The sequence below is a fragment of the Lycorma delicatula genome, chromosome 9 (assembly GCF_047948215.1).
Source record: "Lycorma delicatula isolate Av1 chromosome 9, ASM4794821v1, whole genome shotgun sequence".
Lineage (NCBI taxonomy): Eukaryota > Metazoa > Arthropoda > Insecta > Hemiptera > Fulgoridae > Lycorma > Lycorma delicatula.
In genome coordinates, this window is record NC_134463.1 from 107,753,944 (window position 1) to 107,781,067 (window position 27,124).

Consider the following 27,124-nt stretch of genomic DNA (forward strand, 5'->3'; position numbering starts at 1 on the left):
AATATTTTATAATCAGGGTACACCAACTGGTCAACCACTACCTTGTGCACTATTGTAAAAGGCAAATTGGAAAAGTTAGGAATAACAAACATGATGAAAACTGAATATACATTTTTGCTTTAGACTCCCACCTGCCAATCTTATGTAACAAAAAAGAGGTGGCAGTGGGATTACTCTCATGCTATTTGATAATGTGTTATGTATGTTATTCTTTATTTAACACTAAAACATAAACTTCTCTCATTAATTCTGTTACACATTTTTCTTTTTATGCAGCTCAGAGAAAAAAAAAGAAGATACAAAGGAACTTCATCATTTTTACAGTTATGTAAACCTAAATATTCTAATTACTGTAATTTGTTTCAAATAAAGATATTAAACTTCAAACAATCTTACAATATACTTGGCTTATATTAATTATCCGAGTATGAAAATAAATGGAAGGAATCTTGGCATATCTATACAGGTTTTTTCTATCATTAGGTTAAACGTTTGTAATAATTGTTCAAAAACAAAAGTATATATTTTGGAACATTAAGTGTATTTATACTTTAGAAAGCCTGGCATTATCTAGGTTTTTCTACAATTATATTGACTGTGTATTCACCAGACACCGGGAAAGATTGTTAAGGGACTCTGTGCCTGCCAGATCACACTGAGAATATACTAGCTCTACAGGTCCTAACAATTTCAGCATGAACCTAAATCCACAAAACTGAAAATGAGAAAATAAAAAACGAGAAGAAAATATCTATACAGGTTTTTTCTATCATTAGGTTAAACGTTTGTAATAATTGTTCAAAAACAAAAGTATATATTTTGGAACATTAAGTGTATTTATACTTTAGAAAGCCTGGCATTATCTAGGTTTTTCTACAATTATATTGACTGTGTATTCACCAGACACCGGGAAAGATTGTTAAGGGACTCTGTGCCTGCCAGATCACACTGAGAATATACTAGCTCTACAGGTCCTAACAATTTCAGCATGAACCTAAATCCACAAAACTGAAAATGAGAAAATAAAAAACGAGAAGAAAAGGCGGGTAGTAAAAAATCCATCCTCCATACATGGTGGGGCATGCATCTTGCCCAAAATTTTTCAGTCGATTGGGGCATAATGGGAGGCTAGTACATTACTGAACAATGATTTTGGAGATCGGAAGGAGTTAAAAATAACCTGCTAATGTAAATTTTGTTACATTTTATTTTTACTTCCTTTAAATCCTGTACTCTTTCATATTTTATATGCAGCTTCCTGAAACATTTCAAATATAACAGAACTGATGCAAGGTAAAAACAGGTTTCTAATTTTATAAATTAAGGCAATGACCTTTAGGTATATTAGATCAAACATATCTTCAGGATTCAATATCTCAGCCAAATTGAGAAAACCCTAGAAGTGGTGACAAAAATTGCTAGACACCCTAATATTTGCACGAAAGAAAAACTATACATATATCTTTATTTACAAAAACTAGTCATCACCTACTTACTGCTTAATATTACTCCTTTCTCTTTTTTCATGTTTAGAACTTTGCAGAGATTAAGCTTTGTAATAATATGAAATAAATATAAATAATCAGTGACAATGATTGAGATATGATTGAGAACCATATAATTCTACATCTTAATATTTCAAAATAAATTTTATGAATAATAATAATGACGATTATGACAATATAATGTTAATAGTAGTGATTATAATAATGCCCCAGATTAAACCCAACTTCACGTCCGTGCAAAACCATCTGTGCACACATTTGGGGCAGGTACCTTTACTTATGTCGGCCATCTGGGTAATGGTTTGACTCAAGAGCTCCATGTGGAGAGTTACAGAATTGGGGGTCCCGAGCTGTCTAAGCTGGTTGCGGTTGTGCTTCTCGGTTTCGCAGCTTGCAGCGGGGGTGGGAGTCATGATCGTGATCTGGTTTTGCTGAAGCTGGGCGTTGTGCGGACGGGGAGAGCTCCTCCCTCTTCGCGGTTGTGGAGACGGATTGAGAGTACGCTGTTGTGAGCTTGCTCTGCCGAAGTTTTGCGCTGCCCAGACTGAGCCAGTCACTTCGGCCTTTGGCAGGAATTGTTCCATGGGTAAGGGTATGGCAGCCCTTACTATTACGTGTGATCCCTGGGGTGTCGGTATCGTGGTTCAGGCAATATCTAACTTACCGGCCCTTGTTAAATTTGTGGGAGACGGGCGGTTTACTGGGGAATCAGTGATCCGGGGTACTTCCAACCGTCTCTCCAGAAGTCTCTTTGCCAGAAGTCGTGGGTTTGGCACCCGCCCTCTTTGATTTTCCGATTGTTCGGCTGCATTTTTTTTCTGCGGAGCAGGCTTGTTCGGCATTTTTGCCTCCACCTTCCTTGTAACTATTGCCGGTTTAAGCTTTGTTGGTGTGGGGAGTAGGTGATTCCCCTTTTTTCCACCGTCACCCTTGTAGCCGGTTAAACTACCTAAGGCTGGGGGCTCGATTTTCCCCCTCCGGCAATTCGTGCCCAGCTACGTCCTTCAGTAATAGCGGATGTTTTCTGGGTGCCCTTTTGCTTGTTCAGCTGTTCCTTATAATAATGACAGCTTCTGTAATTGGCCGGGTGCGGCCCTTACAGTTTGCACACGAGGCTTTAGACACGTCGCCGTGTCGTGGTCTCCACCACATTTCACGCAGAACTGTGCACTGCGGCAATAGTTCGACGAGTGGTCGAACTTTTGGCATCTGTGGCATTGGGGCGGACCCCCTCGAGACACAAATGCGGTAACCTTAATTCTACAATAGAATAAGTTTTCCAGGTCATAAATGCCCCTGGTGGCTGGCGTTCGTTTTAAGGCGAAGAGGCTTGTAGGGGTCTCCCTTCCGTCCCTCGTCGTCAGCTTTTTAACTGAAACTGCCTCGTAACCGAAAGAGGTCAGCTCCTCTTTCACCTTTTCCGGGGTGGCCCCATAAGGGATGTCCCGGATAATCACCTTGAGCTCCCTATCTTTTGGGAGCTGAAAGGAGTGAGAGGAGACTCCCTTGGAATGCAGAAAACTCTGTACTTCCCTGAAAGCAGCCCTAAGCAACTATGCACTTCCCTAAGCAGCTAAGTCGCCTTCGCTGCTTAGCTGCAGCCTTACAGAGAGCCTGGTACTTTTGGCTACCAGGCGCCCTCTTATAATGGCGGAGATTGCTCTCGCCAGCGTTGGCCACTCCTTGGGGCAGTCCAACATGATAGGTGGGATTTTCTCCCGCCTAGTGACCGGAGGTTGCGAGGAATTTCCGCTCTAATCAAACCTAAGTAAAAAATCTTTGAATTTCACGCGTGGTGTAATTCTATTGTCTAATGAGGCATTTTTAAGGACCCTTTATGTTGGAATTGTTTGTCTAGTCTCATGTTGTCTACGGGTAAAACTATCTCTTTTTCGCTATTCATTTTTTTCATGTAAGAATATCTTATAAAGTTACTAAATTCTATTATATTAGGTTTAGTGTGATCTTTCGATGGATCCATCCAAGGATTCTTTGTTTTCTATCTCTTAACTGTAAAACAAGGTTATTTACTAAAGCCGAGCATTATTATAAATAAAGACATGCATACAGCCGATACGAATCTATATCTTCCTCGACTTTCTTCTGCAGTTCATTATTTTGATGTATCTAAATTTCTTAAGCTAAATCTCTAAAAATACAAAAAAAAATTAATACTATTAAATAACAAAACTTTTTAATTTTTACCTCTATTATTACCTTCTGTTGCTATTTTTATTCTTTAGTCACAAATTCAAAATCAATTCTGGAAAATCGCTCATCCAAAAACTCCCAAACTCAAAGAAAATTAAAGAAAAAACATTTATTAGCATAGATTAAAAGTTAAATATACAGATATGCACGTCACAGTCTTTGATAACTTCAGCGGAAGTTATAAAAAGTGTGCCTGTGTATCAGTCATTCTTGAGATCCCAGCGAAGTATTACATTTGCTGGTGATCAGACACTAATTTTGCTAGTTCAATGCTGAATATACCATGTTCAGTTCAGTTCATGCGGTAATTCACGACCGCAGCTAGAGAATAGGGCGCAGGCGGCTTTGTCAACCGCCGAGGGCTGGATGGACATGTAAAATTTAAAGATTTCTGTGCCCAAGACGAAGTTTATGCTTCTGAAGGGTACAGACAAATTATCAAGCAGTTGTAACCCCCACATTAAGTATAAAGGCTGTGGAATCAGCCGAGTAAGGGTTCATAAGTACCTAGGTGTTTTGTTTGATGACAAGTTGCTTTTTAGTAACCACATTAAGCAAGTTGCGGCGGACGCCGTCTCTGTGATGCACAAACTTAGAAGGATTGTTCGGAAGGATTACGGGCTGTCGGGCCGTCAAATGTACTTGGTGTACAGAGGTGTCTTCGAGAGCATGATCGCATATGCGGCGCCAATTAGGGCGCATAGGTTGGGTAGAAATAGAACACTTCTTCAAAATTTAAGGAGTGCCCAGCGCAGAGCCTTGATAGTATGCACTGGTGTTTTTAAAACAACCTCCTACAAGGCTACCACCGTATTGGGAAAGGCTCTCTCAATCGATTATGTGGTGAAAGTTCGGGCAGCCATGTGAAAGTTGCGAAGAGGTCGGGAAGCCGAGGCATTTGGGATGCGATTTCAAGCCTGGCTAGAACCGGAGCGGAACGGCTATCACAATGCACCAGATCTAAATTTCGTTCAATTGCCCATTTCCCGCCTGCGGAAGAGGCTACGGAGCCTTCCGATGGAGGCATGGCACACCACGATTAAGGGAAGATCCTTGTATAGGTTTATACAGGATCTGGGGGGATGGTATGTTCATTTTTAAGGGCAGCGGGTGCCCAAGTGCTCACCAACCATGTGGATTTGAAGCAATGTCTGTTTTGGTTTTGCCTAGGGGCTGATGAGTTGTGTGTCTGCGGGGAGGTCCAGTCGAACGAGCATATGATGTTCGACTGCCCTGCTCTTGGGGGGGGCCAGAGACCGGGCCACCCTGGAACTTAGAGGTCAGGGGGAAAACTGGCCGCTCATAAACGGCGAGTCAGTGTGGCGAGAGCCGCATTGTCGGACCGTGTGGGAGTTCCTCGATGAGGTGCGAAGTTCAACCATCATCGCTAGAGTTTTTTTAATTAATCTGGGTTATACTGATTCCTATAGCGCCGCTGTGGGAAGTTTTTCCTGAGATAATGGCTGGCCACCAGCCAATGGTGGACAGGCACTAGCTGGCATACAGCGACCGAGGCGTGACAACCTAAATTGCTGTCTTTTATTTTATTAACGTTAATGACTTTTAGTAATTAGTAACAAGGGCTGCGCCTCCCCGATCTAGATTTAGTTTGACAAGTGAGCGGGTTGGGACACATAAGCGGGTGGTGAATAGCAGCCTGCTTAATCCGCTCACGCTGATAGGTAGCTCATTAGGAGCGTTTAGGTAACGAGGTCGCTAAACTGTTTTAGAGGCACAGTAGGCAACATCTTGGCACTGGCATTTGGTCTATGCTCTAGGGCGAACGAATGGGGTGGTGGCGAGAGAAATGCCAGTTAACCATACCATGTTCAGGCACTTTATTCTTAATTCAGTTGTTAAGAACGCCGATGCCGTATTTTAGGTTACGCCTGCTTCTAAATTAATGAAACAGCTTTCTCTTCTTAATCTGTTACATGGCAGTAATAGATTTTCTATTTCTTGTGTGTATTTCATTCCATGTTAAGCTAAAAAAATAATCAAAAAGGATACTTTTAAAATTTAATTTAAACAAAAATTAAGAAATAAAATATTAATTACGGGGAAAATAGGAATATAAGACGACTTCTTCGACGTTTTTAGTTTGAGGCGAATTACAACTTTGAACACATCGGCAAAGATATACGTCGATTAGTGTTACATAAAGTGTACAAATAATATTCTACTTTTTAAAATAACTTTATTAAAACATATATATAACTTTTACTTTTATTCAAATTAATATATTTTTTAAAAATAATAACATATTTATAACACAATTATTTTTAGCGTTTGTATCGTTATCACCTTTGCCGATCGCAACCCATGGCGGTGATGTTTCAATGTGTAATCCATAATATACCGTGTTATTACAATTATTATTTTTAAGTATCGTTTTGTATTTATAAAAATTATAACTAGTATGACATTGATTACAAATATCGTCAAACACTAGAATCGGATTTAATAAGTTTTCAATACTTAAATCATCGTAATTATTTAATGTAGTTTTGATTATATAATTCATATATAAAAATTCTTCTTCGAGCATTACATTATGGTAATTATCGATTTTTATCTTATAATTATTTTTAAACGTTTTGTGTTTATATTCGGCTATCATATTATACTTATCTATATATTTTTTATCGATCTGTTCTTTATTACCTCCATCTTCCGTATTATTATCATTATGTAGTATATTTTCTGGATCTACAAAATTACTTTGTAATATACTTTTTATCTTATTTATCATAAATCCAGCAGAAATTTGTCTAGCATCGTTTTTACTGTACGAACAGCCTTTTTCTATCAGACCTGCTACAACGCATTTTAAATGATACACTTTTTTACAGTTTACATAGTTATTAATTAATAAATATTGAGGAGTAGGTAACAAATTAGTTAAACAAATCGCCTTTAATTTATAAAGATTATTTTCTTTAATTTTATTATCGAATAATGTTATTACCTTTTCTATTTCATTTAATTCACAATCATCGACATCATTTTTACTATTATTATCCGATTTTTCTTTAATTAATTTTAACGCTTTATACGCTGCAAAATGTTTTGCTTCTTTTTTTGATCTTCCATTACTTTTTACTAATATGTCAGTAAATTTTGTATTATTTCCGTCTAAATTCAATTGACATTCAAATTTTTTACTGGGTATTTCAAATATTAATTCATAATATGGCATCAATTTTCTTCTGCTACATAATTCATTTAAACAAGATAACGGTGTTTTTTCCATCTTCTACACTATTTTCAGATTAAAATTATTTTATTTTGTAATTCAATCTTTTTTTGTAGATTTATTTATAAGCTATTTTCTGGTTGGTCTGGAAAAAAGTGTACAACATTATAAATTTTATTCCAAAATTTTCAGGATAAAAAATTGCTATGAAAGGATATAGAATTTATTATAATTTATTTTAAAATTTATCTTTCTACTTTTTGGGGCATCGCGATATTTTTAACATGTGTTCTATTTGAATATCATTCAAATTCAGATTATCTGTCGATTTCATAATGATAATCAAAACTCTGATGTGGACATCACATGACTTCCTTGTACGCCTATTAAATTACATTTACATGAAAATGAAAAGTATAAAAAATTTTATTTCATTAAAAATTTCTGATATTTTTTCATATTTTTGTTGTTATTATTGAATATTGATCGTAAACATTTTTTTACAATGAAAGGTTAATAATAATTAATAAATCAATATTTAAATTAAAAAAAAAGTTAAAAAAAGGAGATGAAGTCTGATTCGAACTGATGTGCCTTCCCCTTGTAAGACCAAATATTTCATTAATTAAAATTTTATTTGGCTATAACTCTGGAACCGATGAAAATAAGTACCGCTAATAATATATCGTTGAAAAGCTCTCAATGAGGGCTTATTACTGCAATTAAGAAGTCCAAATATTTTTGAATTATGGGTTTTTTTGGACACCTTTGGTTCAGTCGATTGGAATCAAAAGGGGAGGTGCACAATTAGATGTTACAACAGTCCTAAATCTAAAATTTCAACATCCTACGGCTAATCGCTTTTGAGTTATTTGAGATACATACGTACGTACAGACGTCAACACCGAAACTAGTCAAAATGGATTCAGTGATGGTCAAAATGGATATTTCGTTGAAATCTGAAAACAAATTTTTCGCGATCACAATACTTTCTTTACTTCGTACGCGGAAGTAAAAATGGATTTGAGACCTAACATATTTCCCGCAAGTTGAGCTCGTTTACGAGCCTACAGTTGTTCTTCGAGTCTATGAGAATGCTCGGGCGTTAATTCAGGCTTTCTACAATCATAAACTGTAGTAACCCTAATTCCTAGGCTGTAAAACTGTAACCTCGGCGTCCTAGGCGTTATGACAGTATTAATACAAAGTTGAAAGTCGAATCTATGCCAACAATATGTATCTCTTACTTCAGGATATAAAAATTTACAGAGTGCTACTCTGTAAAGATGAGTTCTATCGGGTCGCCATCAGATTAAACAATGGCATTAAATTCAGTAAAACACGTAATAATTTTCTGCGTAACTCAATATGGAAATATACAATGATCGATATAACTACAAATATATATATATATTTCATGATTACTTATTTATATTGTTTTTTCTTTGAGCACTCCGGGGTCATGAGAAAACTACAGTTAAAATATCGTAACAATTGGTTCAGAAGTTTTCGGGGTTATCGGGAACAAACGAAAAAGACGTCTCTGTATAACAGTGAGATTTTATAGTAATTCTGTGTATCCGTAATGCTCATGAAATTTAGTACACAGAAAAAGGATTTAACCGCCAGGAAAACTTACGTGTAATAATAACATGTTGTTGAAAAATGAGATGGCTTTATAATAAAATATGGCGGGATGGAATGTACCCGCTGCAGTGGAAAAAAGCTCATGTTGTTCCAGTACCAAAGAAAAATAAAAATTTAACAGATCCCAATAGCTATCGTCCTATTTCCTTGACGTGTGCTATGGGAAAAATATTTGAAAAAATGATTAATAATCGACTCGTCTGGGTTTTGGAAAAAGAAAACCTGATATCACCGTATCAAGCAGGTTTTCGGCAATTCCATTCTACCACTGATCAAATGATCAGCTTAGAGGACGTTATATATAACAGCTTCATTACAAGGAAACATTGTGTCGGAGTCTTCTTTGATCTTCAGAAGGCTTTCGATATGACCTGGCGTCATGGTATAATGCTCCAGATACATGAATGAGGCGTTCGTGGCAACCTGCCAGTCTTACTGAGCAACTATATGAATGACCGTACTTTCCAAGTACGAGTCAATAGCGAATATTCATCTGTAAGAAATTTGGAAAATGGCATACCACAAGGTTCGCCGTTGAGCGGTACCTTGTTTACCATCGCCATTAATAAATTGATATTAGCCATTCCAGTAGAAATCAGCAAAAGCGTCTATGTTGATGATTTGGCAATTGTGTATGCTAGCAACAAGACTGCTATGGTGAGGTACAAATTGCAACGAGCGATCAATGCTCTAAATGAAGTTGCAAGGAATAACGGATTCCAATTCTCACCAGAAAAACGTGCTGTGTACACTTTTGTAGGAAGAGAATTCCTCATCAAAGTCCTGCGTTGACAACTGATGATAATCCAATATAATATAAAGACAACGTAAGATATTTAGGACTAGTATTGGATAAATCCCTTACATGGGGATTACATATACAGGACTTGAGTGATAGATGCAAAAGAGCCCTAAACAATATAAAATGTTTATCGAACTTAAATTGGGACTCAGACAAAGAGACATTATTGAGATTGTATAAAGCATTGGTTCAATCTAAACTAGACTACGGATGTATCGTACATTCATCCGTTAGAAAGTCGCATTTAAAAAAGTTAGACGTAGTTCATCACAATAGCGGAATAAGATATGCAACTGGTGCTTTCCGCACAAGTCCGGCGGCTAGTCTGATGTCTGAAGCCGGAATAATGCCACTACATTATAGAAGAGAGATCCTTTTACTAAGATACGCAGCAAATATATGGGCTTATCCTGCCCATATAAATAATAAACTTTTCAATAACCATCCTATGGCTGCATTATACGAACGTCGTGCTACCTATTCCAGACCAGCCGGAATCAGGTACCACGAATTAAGAAGTAAATACGAAATTGCCTTTCCAGATACATTGGCAATTTCTACTAGAGAAATACCGCCATGGCTCTTGCTAGCGGTAAATACAAGTTTGGATCTCTCTCAAGGAGAAATAAAAAAGAAACCAGCAGTGATCATCCAACAGGAATTTTTGGCAACCGTCAGTAGTTACGAAGAACATATCAGAATTTATACTGACGGTTCTAAAACCGAACATGGTGTTGGATGCTCAATATATGTAAATGGAGAAGCTCACTTTTGGAAACTGCCAGATGTGGCCAGTGTCTACACGGCAGAACTCACTGCAATTCAGCAAGCTCTTCGCTACACTGAACACTATTGCGAAGAGAGAGTGTTAATATGTTCCGATTTTTAAGTGCACTTGTCGCAATTCGGAACAAGAACATTAAGGATGTCCTAATTGCAAACATCCTGTCCATTTTATAAGTTCTAAATCAACGAGGACAGCGATGCGTATTTGTATGGACTCCGGGGCATGCTGGTATTACAGGCAATGAAATCGCAGACGAAGCTGCCAGAAAGGAAACAGTCTGCGATGATTTGGATGCATTTCCTGTAAGAGTGGCAGATGTTAAAAACCGTCTAACAAACATAGTAAAAAACAAGTGGAATGCTGAATGGAAGAGTTTAAATACAAAATTAAACTCAGTAAAAACTTCTCCTTATAAATGGAAAAGCGACTTTAAGTTGACTCGCCGTGAACAAGTAGCGGTTTATAATAAAATATGGCGGGATGGAATGTACCCGCAGCCATGGAAAAAAGCTCATGTTGTTCCAGTACCAAAGAAAAATAAAAATTTAACACATCCCAATAGCTATCGTCCTATTTCCTTGACGTGTGCTATGGGAAAAATATTTGAAAAAATGATTAATAATCGACTCGATTGGGTCAAAACACTGACAATCAAGCATCTAATAGAAGAGTGTACCATATATGAGGACCTCAGAAAGAGGTTCAGTCTTAAAAATATTATTAGTGCTGATCTGGATAATGGAAATGAAGAAAATATAGTTGCATTTTTACACGCCAGTGGACTTCTTAAAAGTCTATAAAATGAAAGATTAAAGCTGTGATAAAAGAATCTCTAAGCGGTAGTTTTATATATATATAAAGAAAGAAATGGTATTGATAAGTTGAAATTTTAATTTCATGGTCTTTTGAGAACCTTATCTCAAATTTTAATATCGGGGCCCTTTACACCCCGTAAGTGTTTGTGATTGTCCTTGTCTTTTATGTCTTAATGTATATTCTGAAGTTTGTTTTTTTTTAATAAAATGTAAGGGCCCTTTACACCCTTACATATGACGATCCTGATGGAGATAATAATTTCTTTTAAAGAATGTGACGAGGGCTAATGACCTTAGCAGTCGATGCCCATAAAAATTAAAAAAAAAAATGAGATGGCGCGAAATGAATCGATTAGAACCCGGCGACATTGGCTATGAAAGAAGGATTACAGCAGCGAACGACCGTGAGTTTCTTTTCTCCAAGTTTTTAGTAAGCGTACATCTTATATATAAAGTTGAAAGTCTGTCTGTTTGTTTGTTTTCGCATCACACAAGAACCAACAGATAATACTGTGTTATTCTAAGGAAGGTTTTAAGCCGTAGCCATCTTGAGGGTGAAGTTTTGAATTAAAGATATTTATTAAAGAAAAAAAGATGCTTTTACTTCATTATTATATATTTGTTACCATGGCAACAGGATTAAGTTATGAATTTTATGTCGAAGAAAAGGTGTGTGTACCTTAGATACCATAGTTACTACCTATTCTGTCTTTTGTAATTTAGTCTCTTTCAGGTTTCTAAAACCTGAATACTTTTTAAAGCCTGAGCACTACAATCAATATTATTGTCACAGACATGAGGATAACGAGTCTGCGAGTGTCGAGGGGGCGGAGGCTCTGGCTAGACGGAAATGGCGATCGAAGCGAGCTCTGCGGCGATTGTAAGCGAAGCGAGCTGTTGGGAAAAGGCAAACGAAGTTAGCTCTTCGCCCCTCGGTCGGCTCCGGAGTTCGAATGGGCCGACCTGGACTCCCAGACCCTGACCCTGGCTAGACTAGCAGGTATATTAAAGAACCGTTTCTGGTTAGGTTGAATATTGCAGATAGATAACCTGATGGGAGTAACTGTTGCTATAGAAACGTCCGTTAATAGCTCGCATTACATAGGTTAGTAGTATGATTTTATAATAAAAAAAAAAAAAAAAAAAACGAAGAAAAGCCACCTATCGTCCAAACTCCATTTCCCTTCCAAAATCCAATCTTTCAGGAACGGTTCATACCAGAGTCAGGATATGTTTGTAATCAGCACCTGACAAAATTTATGTCAAAATTCATGTATAATAATGACGGTCAGAATTAATTATGATTGGTAACTCCTCCTTCAAATAAACTTCCATACTAAAGAAATGCATAATCGTTGTTCTCCATCAATAATTATTTCAGGACACGGTCTGCTTTTGAAAATAAAAAAGAAGGTTCATACAAACATAGGTTCAGAAACGCTACGTTAGAAAATATCGGCCGGCGAAAGATTTCGCTCTGATTTCAATGCCTTCGGTAAAATTAAGTCAGACTAATTATTGGGACCCCATTTAAGGGGTATATATATATATATGAAGTCTGAACTGAAAAATTAAAGTCTATTTCAAGTGTAATGAAGTCAAGAAGTGTATTTTTAAAAGTTTTTGAGAAATCTGGAATAAAGAAAAAAAGGTTGGGGACGAAAAACACACTATTTTATGTCTGACGTAAAATAACTTTGTTAAATGGGTAATAAACAAAAAAGTTTTAAACAAAAATTGTAGAATTTTTGAGTAAAATGGTAGGAATATATTTATTTTTTTACTTTTATTTATTTTTCTAAATTATGTAAAGAAACTAAATATCTTTAATATTGAATTTGCCGCGCTGTGCGATAGAGTAGTGACCGGCATACCCGGTAAAGGGGCTAACGTTGGAAAAAGCAATGTGAGGATTGAATGTAATCATGTATGATATAAAGTGAAAACAAACTAATCTGCAAGGACTGTTAAAAAAGAATTGACTTATTAAATAATAAATTTTAAATGTCGTTTCTTATAGGTGAGAATTTGCGTAGTGTAAATAGAATATAGGATTAATGAAAATATAACTTTGTTTAAGGCAACGAAATATTGTTTATTTGTTTAAGACGATTCCCGATAAAAAAAAATTGGAGATTAATCTTATAAATATTTAATTTTTTTGTTTTGTAATATTGAAATTTTTTTAGTTTAATACGTTGTTAAAATCTACCCACATTTTGATGATTTTTTAAAATAAACCTCGAAATGCTTTTACGTTGTATTTAGTTTCAGTGGACTTTATTCATACCATTTTACCAAGAATCAAATTCTCTACAAGTTTTCTTTAAAATTTTACAAGGAATTAAGGAGTAAATTTAGAGATTTCATATGAAATTTGACCCGAAATATTGGAAAAAAAATATAGGTCCAGGAATTATATTTTAAATAGTTTTCGAGAAATACAGGATAAAAGACAAAAGACTTGGCTCGAAAATCATACTATTTATGTTTGGCATAAAATAACTGTTAAATGCTTAGACATTGTTAAACTACAACTGCTACTCGGGTTCGAATCCCGATCAGACTTTGAATGTTTCATAGGTTATAAAATTCCATTTCCACATTCCCGCAGATAAGTGTGAAATTAATTCATCAGGCAAAAATCAAACTTTCAGGACATGTTCTGCTGGTGAAAATAAAGAAGGAAGCTGATATAAATATAGGTTTGCAAACGCTTCGTTAACGAGTATCGGCTGGCAAAATATTTCGCCCTGATTTCTACCCAAAATGAAAAATGGAAGCGTATTAATTTAAAGGAACCATAAGAGTTAATTTCATGGTTTTTGACCTGAAAAACAGAATAAAACAGGTCCCAGAAATTAAAAATTACAAAACAAAAAATTCGCATCATTAGTATTTTTTTTAGGTTTGATGTACAATAGAAAGAAAATTTTGCAACAAAATTTGTAGAAAATTTTAAAAAGCGAAATCATCTGCACGTGATTTTTGAAAAATCACTTTTCTTAAAAACAATGCAAACTGAAACTTGGCAGAAAACAATTATTATACGAATAATTACATACCAAAACATAATTGCTTTAGTTCTAGAAAATTTCTAATTTTAAGAAATAAATAAAAATAAAACTGAAATAAGATGATAATGATTTATTTAATAACATTACTTTCATTTAAATGTGTGTTATATTAAAAATATTTAACAAAAATTAATTGTTTAGAAATAGTTTAAAAAAACGATTTTGTAATTCGGCAGAGTATTAACAGCTGACATAAATTGAAATTAAACTATTTATTACCAAACCGTTTAACATTTCAACTATTAGAAGAAACTCATTATATGAAGAGCTAAACAGAAAAATTTGTATAGCATTTATAAGCAAGTACAAATCATAATATGAAATGTTTGATAAGAAAATATTAATACAGTAACAAAGAAAACATATATATTACGGTATGGGTTTCTGGGGAAAAGCTACTGGGTCAATCCACTTGAAGTGACCCAAGGGTGGTTGCTTGACCAATTAAAAACAAAATTTGTTTTGACCTCACTTGTTATGACCTTAAAATCTATTTTTTATTTTTATTTTTTATTTAAGCAGTTTATCTGGGGCGACCATTTTTGTTACAATGCGCGCACCTCTTTTTGTGTTTGTAAGGGTTTACGTAAAAAAATTTATCATAACTAAAAAGCTATTTTTCCTGGAAGGATGAAACAAAAAGCAATTTATTCATATTTTCTCTGGGTAAAAGATTGGCTCAGTGATTTATTTACGAATCTCTCTTCTTTCTATGAGAAAATTACCAATAAAGTTGATCATAAAAAACTGTGAAATTCACTTTTTGGTAATTTTTTTCAAGAGGCAGGGATGGCATACACAGAATGAATTATTTTTTTATATATACGTATATGTTAGTAGTTTTACCATAAATAATATTAATGATGATATACTTCTCCTAAATTTTTATGAATTTATGAAAACTAATTTAAAAAAAAAATATTCAAACAACTCTGATGGGGCTGGTGATAAAATCCCAAATATGCACAACTTGCAGTGTTTTTGTAGATGTTTATGGCAAATAAAAAAGTTTCTTGTGTATTGTACTAATAAAAAAGTTATATCTCAATAGTAATGAAAAACCTGTTAAAGACGATACCATTTTGACCCATTAAATAAGTGCTTCAAGGGGATTTCTTGTCTTCTTGATATTTAATATTTTTATACTTTTATTATAGTCGAAATAGACTTGTTTGAACCAACTACAGTATTACAATTACAGTAGCTACTATAGGTAGCTTTCTTATGAAATCTACCTATTGTACTGGGTAAAAGATTTTCGACATATCTTTGAGTTTCACATCCCCCAGACTCCAAAACCACCGTCAGCTCAAACGTTTATATATATTCTTATAACGTTTATATATATACTTTCTTGTGGACAAGATAACTGCCCTAATTTTGCGCCAATCACTTTAAAATTGTTCCTTAAAAATAACTTGTCCCAAAATCTCGGTCCAATTCGTTAATGGCCAAAATGGAACCATCTTGGCCTTTCTTTTCTAAAACAAAAATAATGCTATAACCTTTTTATTAAGTAAACTATCGAATTCGTTTAAAGTTCCTACTATTCTTTGTATAGGCGTCTAAAAGGTTTGTAAGTAAAGCTTTTGATATCACCAACCATTGGTCCAGGGGGTGGAAAAAATGGGGTTTCAAAGACAAAACAATCATACCTCCCTTAATAGGCACAGTATCGAATCGGTTTAAAGTGGTCGTTAGTCCTCTAAACACTACCTGAAACTTTTGTCTGAAACAATTTTTGATGTGACCAACCCTTACAGCAAGGGATGACCAGATTGTTGCTGGAATTGGGGCTTGTTGTATGCTACACATGTGAAACTTTTTTCACATGCAGCCATTGTCGTATTGAGTAAAGTTTTTCTTAACTTTACGGTGGAAATCTTTTTTATCCCCTACTTAACACTGGTGAAATCTACCCTCGCCTTCCAGCGTGCTGAAAGGGATTTTTTCATGTTACAACAGGCAACTTGAAGTCATTTCCAGTCGTCAGGAAAATTTACATAGCAACATGCTCATTTATGTTTGTTGCATCATTTAGCTTTGCAGTTACAGAATGATCAGTCTGACATTAGTCGGTGACCTGTTCACATCTTTACAGAGTGTTTTAAATTTCATCCTGTTTTTGGAAGTGTTTATTAAATAAATAAGTTTTACTTAATATTATATTTGCAAATTAAAATCAGTTAAATTTTTACATTATTATCAAGCAATTTCACATAAAATAATGGAAAAATAATGTTCCACAGGAATTTATGTGAATGAAGAGTGTCATAAAACAGTGTATGGTACAGTGCCAAAAGGATTCATTAAAATTTGTGAATTTAATTGAAAATAGTGAACCGATTTTTTATGTGTTAATTCAGATGTCACTAGTGTTTGTAAATGTCATGAAAAAACATTTTATTTCAAAATTCAGTCACCTGTATGGACAGTTCCAAAAAACAGTTGAGAAAAACTTAAAAACAAATAACATTAGAGCAAGCGCTTAAAGAACATATTTTTCCAAATTTAAATTTAGTTCCTGGAAAGTCTCTTTGTGTTAACTGTTTCAATACTATTTTTCCAAAAATGTAAAATTTTTCAAAAAAGGGAAATAGTAGCCTCGAAGATGACGATGGGCAGGTTCATTTTTTCCACCCAGCTGGACCACGTACATCATTTCAAAAGTCTCAACAAGGCAAAGTGTGGGTACCGAACTGAAAAGTCCTGAGAACTACAGTAACAGGTTGTTATCACACAATTTCAAGAGAATTATGAGAAGAGATATCACAGCTGTTTGTTAACCACACTAAATAATAAACTTTCATTGCTATAAAAACAGGCTATTTCATTGAAGAATAATTAAAATTTTGCTACAATTTATTTTTTCTTCGATAGTGTTTACAAAGATAAACTAATATAAACATAAAAGAATTCTTGAAAAAAGATATAGGCTACTCATTGAAATCTCATTTTGGGTAAGTTTTACAATCATTTTTGAATCAAAATTATATTACATTACTGGTATTGTTTAAGTTATCATTAATTTACGACCCATCATTAATAATTTAAAAAAAACTATTTTAAAAGTATTGAAAACATCAACTTCAACAACATAGGGGCTAAATATAAAAAAATTTAAAATGGAAAGAAGACAAGAAATCCCCTTGGAGCACTTATTTAATGGGTCAAAATGGTATCGCTTTTGACAGGTTTTTCATGATTGTTGTAACTTTTTTATTAGAACATACACAAGAAATTTTTTTATTTGCCATAACATCTACAAAAAAACTGCAATTTGTGCATATTTGGGATTTTCATCACCAGTCCCATCAGAGTTGAAGGCAAAATTTGAGTATTTAAAAAAAAAAATTAGTTTTCAAAATTTCATAAAAATTTAGGAGTAAGTATACCATCATTAATATTATTTATGGTAAAACTACTAACATATACGTACATATAAAAAAAATAATCCAAACTGTGTATGCCATTCCTGCCCTTGAAAAAAATTGCCAAAAGTGAAATTTCACAGTTTTTCATGTTCAATTTTATTAGTAATTTTCTCATAGAAAGAAGAGAGAGAGGTAAATAAACCCCTGAACTAATCTTTTACATGGAGAAAACATGAATAAATTACTTTTTGTTTCATCCTTTCAGGACCAATAAGTTTTTAGTTATGATTTTTTTCGTAAACCCTTATAATAACAGATGAAGGTGTGCACATTGTGACAAAAATGACCGCCACATGTAAACTGCTTAAATAAAAAATTTAAAAATAATTTTTAAGGTCCTGAAACATGTATGAAACAAGTGAGTAAGTTTCAATTTTTTTTTGAATTAGTCAAACAACCAATTTGTTTTTATTGGACACTTCAAATGGATTTACCCTTCTGGGAACTACACTGATCTACTTTAATAGGTATAGAATAGATGTGACTCTTAAGAGTTAGTTCCCTTAACTATCTTAAGAGTTAGGGGGGGGGGGTCAGTTCAACCACTTGCCCCCTTTTCCTTACATTTGAGCCCTTCTTCCCTATTATTAGTTCTGTGGGTGAAGGATTGACTCTAATAGACTCCATGGTGAGGATGCTAGGACCTGAAGAGTCAGTGCATCATCAGTAACCAGTAGGAGAGCTTACAGACAAACTTGGGGACAATGTTTTTTTTCTCTGGTGGCTGACATACCATTGCGTAAAATTGGGATTCCTAATCTGCCCTACTGATAACAAGTCATCGATTAGGTGAAGGCCAACCTGATTGTAACCACCAGCAAAATGAAAAAACTTTTGCATCGAGTATATGAAAAGACGTAAAGGACTGTTAATACAACCAAAGCATTTCCTTATCATAAAAAGTTATTATTTGCAAGTCAAATTATATAATAATTTTATAGAAGAATTTTAGGTAATTTCAATTAAAGAAGCATAGTATACAATGAATGAATGTTCAGGTCGCTGTTTTTTGTATCACAAAATAAAAATGTTATTTAACTTATTCCTGAACAATAATTGAAGTATAAACCCAGTTCATTATTAATCATTATTAATAGGTTAGATACAATATGGATGCAGTTGTCCTGCTTGCTGGGCAGACTAGTTTAAATAAAAGAAGTATTTGAAAAATCATAATTAATTTTTTTCAATTTTTAATTAATGTAATTACATCTGTGGTCGCAATTTTGGTTTAAATAGTCAGAATTTATTTTTTTTGTTACAATTTTGTCTTCCAACCTTTAAAACAAGGTATCACATGACCTTATCTCCCATTAAAAATTTTTGAGCAGTCCCTGCCCTCTCTGAAGGCTGAATACTCTGAATTGGGGTTTAATAAAGGTAGAATTCAATCATAATTTCAGGTATGTGAAATTAACAAATTGTTGGCCATCATTTTGGATTGGGCAAACGGAATTTAGTTTTAATTGTACAGTTTTGTATAACTCATTGAGCTCTTTAAAATGATATATCAAATGACCATTGGCTCTATTTAAAATTTTTGAGTTGCCCCCCCACCCTTTGCTGCTCAAATAGCAAAAAGAGAAATAAATATATATTTATTGAAATAATTCTTCTATTCAAAAAAGAATGCTGCGAACCACATCCAGTTATCTCAATTGTAAAAAAATGTTAAGAGGAGAGAGTTACGTTTTAGCCTTATATACATTCATACATGTATATGTATATATAGAACTGCACCCTGGTTTTTTTATCAGTTTTGGTTTCAAGGAACTTCAGAATATATCATTACTTATTTTAATACTTCTGCTACCCAAAATTTTAACTAGTATAAGAATATTTTCTATGAAGAAAAACATATTTTACTAAAACACCTGGGAAAGAAAGTACATTCCATTGTTTCATATTATGAATTTCTAAGCAATTATATAAATTTAACCCTTTTAACATTTTTTTTTTATTGTGCATTTTGTGATGATGGTCTGATCAAGATTTTTCCATAGTTTCCATTGATCTATCTGGAAAAATACTTGGGAGTTTCTTTTTTTCTTTTAGATTAACAAGGTGGTGTTGTAGTTCATACCTTATGAAAGAACATAGATGTTCAGTGTAAAATATGTTCATGAGTTAAGGGATCCTCTCAGTTTGGTAACAATTAATATCCCTTGATTTTTTGTATGGAAAGGTTTTCTTGCAATACTTTAAAGAAATAATGTGCTCTCAGTGTTTCACCATGACTGAAGGAATGAATGTTAGAATAAGAGAAGAAATAAAAGATGTCACACTGGAAATGATATAATACGTTTCTTCAGCAACTGCAGCATATCATAGTGGATCACATAAAGTGATTGTTTTCAAAACAAACCGAATATTTAGTTTCATAATTAAATTCAAAGGACCATATAAAAAATATACATTGAGTTTTCAAGCAGAAATAAGTTATTATATTTCTGAAATTAACTTTTTGTTCCTCAAGAGTTTATTTTAGAAATAATCTAAAGTAAATTATAAGATGTACTCTGAATATCTTTTACAATTCCTAAATCAAAGTATAATAAAACAATGGGCAAACATTATGTTTATTGTATTGTTATCAGTTTGTTATCAAAACTTACGTTAATAATCATAGGCAATAACCATTAGTAAATTAAAATTATGAGCTTCAGATAAATAAGTAAAGTTGTTACACTGTAACTGTTAAGTCTCAAAGGAATAGGGAAGCCTTATCTTTAAAATAAATCAAATTCTATTTTCTCTACATGTAGTTTCCTATTTGAAATAACCTTTATTCATATTATGTAACTCATAATATGAATATATATATATATATATTGTGATTGTATTCATTTATCATTACTTTAGTAATAAACCAAAGCAATTGGCAATGGTGCTACACCAAGCTCATCAACTTTCTTTAATCTTGTATAATTAATTGTCAAAATAACCAAATTATTAATTAAAGAGATAAATAAATGAAAATATATAATCTCCGATTCGGATATAAAATATTTACATTAAAAAAAGCCTGCAACAACATTGTTAAAATTTTTTCATTCGCCTTGAGCTTGAAATTCAACCGCAACGGCAGGAATAATGTTGAAAATTATTTTTACTCTTACAGCCAAACATATTTATTTATTTGAAGAGTTAACAATTAATTTTTTATTTCTTAGTTTTAAGTTAAATGAACTAGTGAGATTATTAAAAATATACTGGGTTGAGTAAATTCTCCAAGGCCTAACTGGGACTATAAAATCCTGGGCCTTCAGTTTAGGAGGCAACGTCGGTAAAATGTTGAAAGAAATTATACAATCCTTATTTTAGGAATGGGGTGTGTACTGATCCTTTTTCCTCATCTTGCTTTCTAGTCTCTTATGTGGTCTGCTACATAAGTTTGAACATAAGAAGTTAAACATTTTTGAATACAACAATAACAAGTGGAATATAAAAATATATAAGATAAAATATTAATAAAATGTGTAATGAAAAGTAATATTTGAAATTAGGACGTACTGAATAAAATATTGTTGATTCATGTCGTTTGGGTTTTCTAGAATATATTTTTAATTATTTAACTGATGAATAAGCTTATTTGTCTCTAGAGCAAGACCAATTAATCATTCATGTAGCTTACACAGTAAATTATCTATGACATAATGCAGTCTTATGTTAAGACATCTGCAACAATAAACAATTTCAAGACCTAGTAGATCTTCCATTTACATTACTCTCTATAAAAAGCAAGCTAGGTGTTTTTACTAATGTTATTAAAATAAGTCACATATTGTTTACCAATGTGCAACTGCATATAATAAAAAGAAACAAATCATGTCTTGATAAACGCTGTAATTCTGAAATATTTCATTTACATACAATAGCTTAGAATAGAGAGGGAGGAGACATCGTTATTTTAAAATGTTGACTGAATTTCATTTTTTCCTTGACAATTAAATAATATTTTCTCCACCATATTTCCTTTGGTAAAATAAATTAAAATATATATAATAGTAATAACAATAATAATGATAAACTGAATCAGTTTGGTTTAACAAAATGCCTTTTTTTATTTATATCATAATATTAACTATCAATCTTGTAACCATCTTCAACAGTGACACTTAATTTTACTGATCAATATTCTTTTAACAGTGACCACCATGGACAATAATTTGTTAAGTTACACGATTTTATTAATTAATATTCATAAAATCTTTTCCGATATTAACTGTTTGACATCCTCAACAAAAAAATTCAGTTTTTTATTTTCTGTATTAGTTTCATAAAAATTAATAACTTAATGACATACATAATCTAAACAAATAAATTTTGAAGTGTCACACTTTAGAGAATGTTACATTACTACTTGTACTTATACTACATTTAAAATAATAAACAAAATATTAACAGCATTAAACTACAGAAGAAGGTAACAACAAAAAGAAAAATAAACATAGGGAATAACATCATAAAACTTAGTAAAAAACAAAACTGCAAGATAACCAACAATTCAAGATTCATAAATAGCAATTTGTGGATTTACTAACTGATGTTATACTGTTTTTAGCACTTTTACAGTACTGCAATGTATCTTCAGACAAGTACAATAAATGATCTAATTAAAAACTTTATTACAATGCCAGTCATAGTTTTAGAATGAAGTTTGAATAGAAGATACAAAATTCTTCCAATTTTAGATGAAAAAATTCTTTGATGCTTATTTTGAACAGTTCAAGATTGGCAAATGGTTCATGAGATACATTTTAAGCTGTAAATGAAAATCTTCTGTACCAATGTAGACTTAAAATTTGCCATACTTTTACATTTTTGAACATTATGAAATGAAAAACCACACAATAATAAACTAAATGAACAGACACAATTCAATTCAATACAACCATTGACCATATGGTAAATATATTTCTTCTGAATTTAACAAAAAATTACCAGAGATCACACTAACTTGTATTAGTGTGAGAAAAACAGGACCAGTCATTAAAAATCACTGAAAAATCAACTTAAAACGCTAAAGTATGTTAGATAAAATTCTTTAAATATTATTAAAATTATATTTAATTTTAATAAATTTGGTAGTTTTATCACAAAAAAAAACTGACAGCTTAGAGATCTAAATGATATTGATACGAGGATTCACATCCTTTTTTGTGGTTAGCAATAAAACAGGCTACTATTTTATATTTAAAAAAAATATAAGAGACTGCTGAAACTGGTATGGACAATTTAACATTTTGGTACTGGTTACATATGCCCTATGTGAGTATTTATGTTTTATTCTCTCCTTGATTTCCCTTTTGTCAAGTACAGGTCCTAGAAGTTGATAAAATAAAGGTAAAATTTAGTCACTTTGATATGATACCAGACATATAGGATTGGTAGAATTTGAGTCTAAATAAGAGATTTGTACAGCTCATAGCATTGCTAAGTAAAACAAATAGTTCTACAAATGACTTACAGGTAGTGTTAGAAGAGGCAAAAACTTACAAAATATGGGTGTCCTTTAATGCTCAAAATTTGGAAATTTTCAAATACCCAGCTTGTAATTCATGAAAATAACAGGCATTAAAAAAAATCCAAAAAAGTTGATACAGTAGTCTTAGGTATTTAGAAAACCTTTCTGCAATTAAAATATTAAATCATTCAATAGCATATATGTCATTTATGATTCAGTTGGATAAGTAAATACTGTACATCTGAATGGCTCTTCAATAAATAAAATAGTAAGTCAAATTTGTCAAAATCTACTATCAGTAAAATCAATAAACTTAATCTAGAACATGTAATTAGTAAATGTAAAATTTATTATACAATAATTTCTTTAACTTCTCAGATGAAATAAGGTAAACTTACAAAGAAAAAAAAATTGATAATTATTTTCACCAACAAATATAAAGAGGTTAGGTATGGATTAAATTTAAGATTAATTAAATTTTCCTGAGACTAATAATTTACATTACCTATAATAATAAGGAACAGCAGCCCACAGACGATAATACAATTGTACTGTATATGAATCCCAATGTTTAAGTGTAAAAAACGAACAATTTTAATCAGCTGTTCATAACTTCAAATACAGATTCACTATTCACGACTTCCCGCGCAAGGCCTTATATTTTTCTCAATCGTAGCGTTTAGAAATACAGATAAAAATATTTTTGTACTAAGTAAAGACTGAGGTACATGTTGTAAAAGTAATAACAGTGAATATTAAAATAAAATCACCATCATTTGTAAAAGGTCATCAGATTAACTTGTGGTGAATAATTTCACTGTCGTAAAATCCCCTCAAACGTGTTTATATATTTTTTATAATTCATAAATAAAATTAGAAGATTCGTCTAGCAGTAATATTACTGTCAAATCGCATTATTTTCGTTTCGTAAATGATACAGTTTAGTTAAAGGAATCCACTTTTTAGACATCGTTTATTACGACTTTTTATAAAACCTTTCTAGTAACGCGGAAATACAGATTAGAAATGATTAATTATCGGTGTTAAACTAATTGCTGATTAATGAGAATGAACATTACTATAATGCTATTGTACTAAACAAACCTTTTCACCTTCTTGCTAACATATTTTATTACGTACGGAATCACGAGTAAGCACTGGTAGACAAGATCAAACGTGTCCGTATGACGTCACTTGTACAGAAGAATATGCGAGGCAATAAGGTTACTGGTCAGTGAATGAGGAAGTTAAAACCGTAAAAATGTATTTTTTTCTGAGGTGAGGAAATGAAACTTGTTTAATTATTTTGATGGTCTTTCTAATTATGTAAACATTAGAAATAAGTTATTAAACTACTAATGTAAAAAGTAAAACATAAATACTTTTAAAATAACTTTAATTTAGCTTCTGTAGATAGCAGTTAGTTATCCATCATTAACGTTGTCATTAATTTAAGGCGAGCGCCTCTGGCTTCTCTTAAATTAATTGAGTGAAGGGGAATCCTGTAAATGAAGAAAAATCTTAATATTTGGAAAATTTAATCATTCTTTCTCGCATTGTATTCTACTTTTAGTGTTACGTATAAAACTAAGGTTTTAATTTCCAGAACCCACATGGCATTAACAAAAATTGAATTTTGTGATATTTATAATGTTCTTTTTTAAAACTTGTGTTTGTGGGATTCTACACCAAAGGTTTCATAGTTTTGACATTCTTATATGCCATAGGCATTTAGATTCCCTGGCTGCTTAAAATTTTGAAAAATTAAAGTATTTTGACATTCAAATATTTCTTTTTCACAACCCATTTTACTTTCAGTGACAAGTTATATCAAATAATGAGTTTAAAGAGGTTCAGGTTCCTTTGACCATTCAGTTCATCACAGAGAATTGAAAACTAAAGTATGGCATCAAATTGTAGACTACCCCACACTTGCAGGTTTTTTTATTGTATATCATACATACCTGAATATAGGTAGAGATTTTTCCTACATTTTCTCCCATAAAATGGGGGGGGGGGGAGGTTTCAACCTATATGTGGGGCTGACTTACATTTGGATTCAACTGGTATGGATTTTTATGTATTTTTTTAGTTTATTTTCGTTTCTATGTTTGTGATTGTGAACTTATTACAGTTTATAGTAATAACTATCTTCAGTTATTATTATTAATAAAAGTACCTAATTAAGAATTTCTTATTTTTATAAAGATATTGACTTTTTAAATAAGGTATAGATAAATTTAAAACTTAGAATTATATTTTTAAAATTTTAAGAAAAGGAATGATTAAATGAGTACATACTTAGTAAATGTTTTTAATTTTACCATTTCTGTGAAACCATGATTTTTAACTTTAGTTTTTTCTTCAAATAGTGCTAGTTACATATTTATTTTTGGTGAGTATTTGAGTTCTCTCTTGATAAAGTAATTTAGTATAGGATTATCCCTCCGACTTATCTACCTGCATGAACGGTTAAGATTAGAATGAGCAGGATAAACACAGGTATCCTTTACATAAAGTTTCGTACATTAAAATCCTGTACTTTGGTTCTGGGAATTTTGAAATTGTTCTTTACCTAGAGGTGTGCGTTGAATGGTTTCACTGTAATTTATGACGGTTCTTGTTTGTATATAAACATTACTTTTTTTCTCAACTTTCAGTTTAAAGTGGTGTTTGGCTTGAAGGTATCCTGTTTTAAAACAATTATTTATTATAATTTTTTTCTCCCAGAAATGATTGAAAGTGTAAAAGGGTTTCATCAAACTTTTGGAACAAAGTTTAAATTACAAGTAATAAGTGAACCAGAAGAATCGAATAATTTTAGTGTAGCCACTTTCCTTCAAGTATTACAATGCATAGAGCTAATAATAACAATTCTCCTTTCCCCCTAGTGCTTTAAACAGTTAAGTTGGTATTTCATGATACCCCTCAGCTTTTCCTTTTCTAATCATTTTAATTGCCTCATTTATTTCACTTTTTAATTTACTGTACCCTTTTTGATCTTCATGAACTTTGTACTCTTCTTCCACTCCTATATTTATTTCTCTTGGCTTTTCTTCTGGCACATACAAATCGGCAATATATTCTTCCCATCTTCTTTTTACTTCCTCCTCATTAAGTTTCCCCATCCTTTGCGTATTTCTGATTATTTTCTTCCCCTGTTTCTCTTTAAAAACTATTTCTGATGCTTTTTGCATTAGTTCATATCTCACTTCTTTTTCCAAAGTTTCTATCATTGTACATTATTCTTTGAGCTAGTTTTCCTTAGCTTTCTCAGTTTCCCTTCTTAGTTCATTATTCAACCTTCTAGACATTTGTATGAAAGAGGCTGTTTGAGACACATCTCAAACCTTAACTCTTCAAATTCCAAAATTATTTCTTATCATATAATTATTATTTGGAATATATAGGTGTCATTCATTTCATTTCTTTTTTGTTTTCTCTCTATACTTTAGTCTTCTCAATCCTTCTTAATACTTTCTTGTTTCTCAGTTTATCTGCCTTTATCCTTATTGGATGTAATTTTGGATTACACTTGTGTTCCGTTAATAAACTTTTGTATGAACTGGTAAAGCTTGCTTATATTATAGAAGCATTTTTATGTAATAATAATATGGTTGTAAGCAGTGTGAGAGGTCCAATTCACTCCTGATAATTTCTTAGTAATTCACAGGAATAATAGGCATCTTATATCAGGTTTGTTACGAAAAAAGGAGGAAAATGCATTTCCTGCTCGCCTCTTAACCAAGCCAAACCTATATTGGTTGCATATCAGCAAGTCAAGTTCATCTGTGATTCAGTTTTAGTTTTTAATAAATTACTTAATGATCGTTTGAGTAATTTATTTAAAATTAAATATATTGATGAATTTTAAGTAATACTATTAATTAGATAAACCTAAATTTCTTTGCATGTTTGTTTAATGTTTTTTAAATTTTTATCTATTAACTGCTTAAAATTTGTTATCTATTCTGCTCAGAATTTTATGTATTTTTATCCTCGCATAATTATATCATTACTTTATATAATTACTATTATTAGTATGAATATGAGTTAAAACCTTTATTTTATTTTATTCATTAATTTCATATTCTCTGATGGTATTACAATTGGGGTTTTTCATTCTTTCCTTTGATATTTTCAGGAAAATGTTCAGCTTAACCAGTTCTTTATTATTTGATGA

The 27,124-nt window shown here is 32.4% G+C and overlaps 3 protein-coding genes across 3 annotated transcripts in view; 2 read left to right on the top strand and 1 right to left on the bottom strand.

Moving 5' to 3' along the window:
• The window catches only part of LOC142330183 (carbonic anhydrase 13-like), a 52,270-nt gene extending 51,870 nt beyond the window's left edge, over positions 1-400 (top strand). The window contains exon 9 of the mRNA XM_075375297.1: positions 277-400. The gene's annotated coding sequence lies outside the window, so the exon portion shown is untranslated. The remainder of the gene's footprint in view (positions 1-276) is intronic.
• Positions 401-3,641: 3,241 nt separating this feature from the next.
• LOC142330728 (uncharacterized) lies at positions 3,642-23,524 on the bottom strand. The gene is made up of 3 exons (XM_075376174.1): positions 23,447-23,524; positions 6,164-7,057; positions 3,642-3,654 (listed from the first exon to the last, which is right to left on the bottom strand). The coding sequence occupies exons 2-3, from the start codon at positions 6,967-6,969 to the stop codon at positions 3,642-3,644; spliced, it is 819 nt and encodes a 272-aa protein (XP_075232289.1). The 5' UTR covers positions 6,970-7,057; positions 23,447-23,524.
• A 547-nt stretch (positions 23,525-24,071) lies between these two features.
• jus (EB domain-containing julius seizure protein) overlaps positions 24,072-27,124 on the top strand; it is a 746,258-nt gene continuing 743,205 nt past the window's right edge. The window contains exon 1 of the mRNA XM_075376039.1: positions 24,072-24,219. The gene's annotated coding sequence lies outside the window, so the exon portion shown is untranslated. The remainder of the gene's footprint in view (positions 24,220-27,124) is intronic.

What these genes read in the sequence shown, in the direction of transcription:
- LOC142330728 (XM_075376174.1), bottom strand. Translation starts at nt 6,969, where the DNA reads ATGGAAAAAACACCGTTATCTTGTTTAAATGAATTATGTAGCAGAAGA.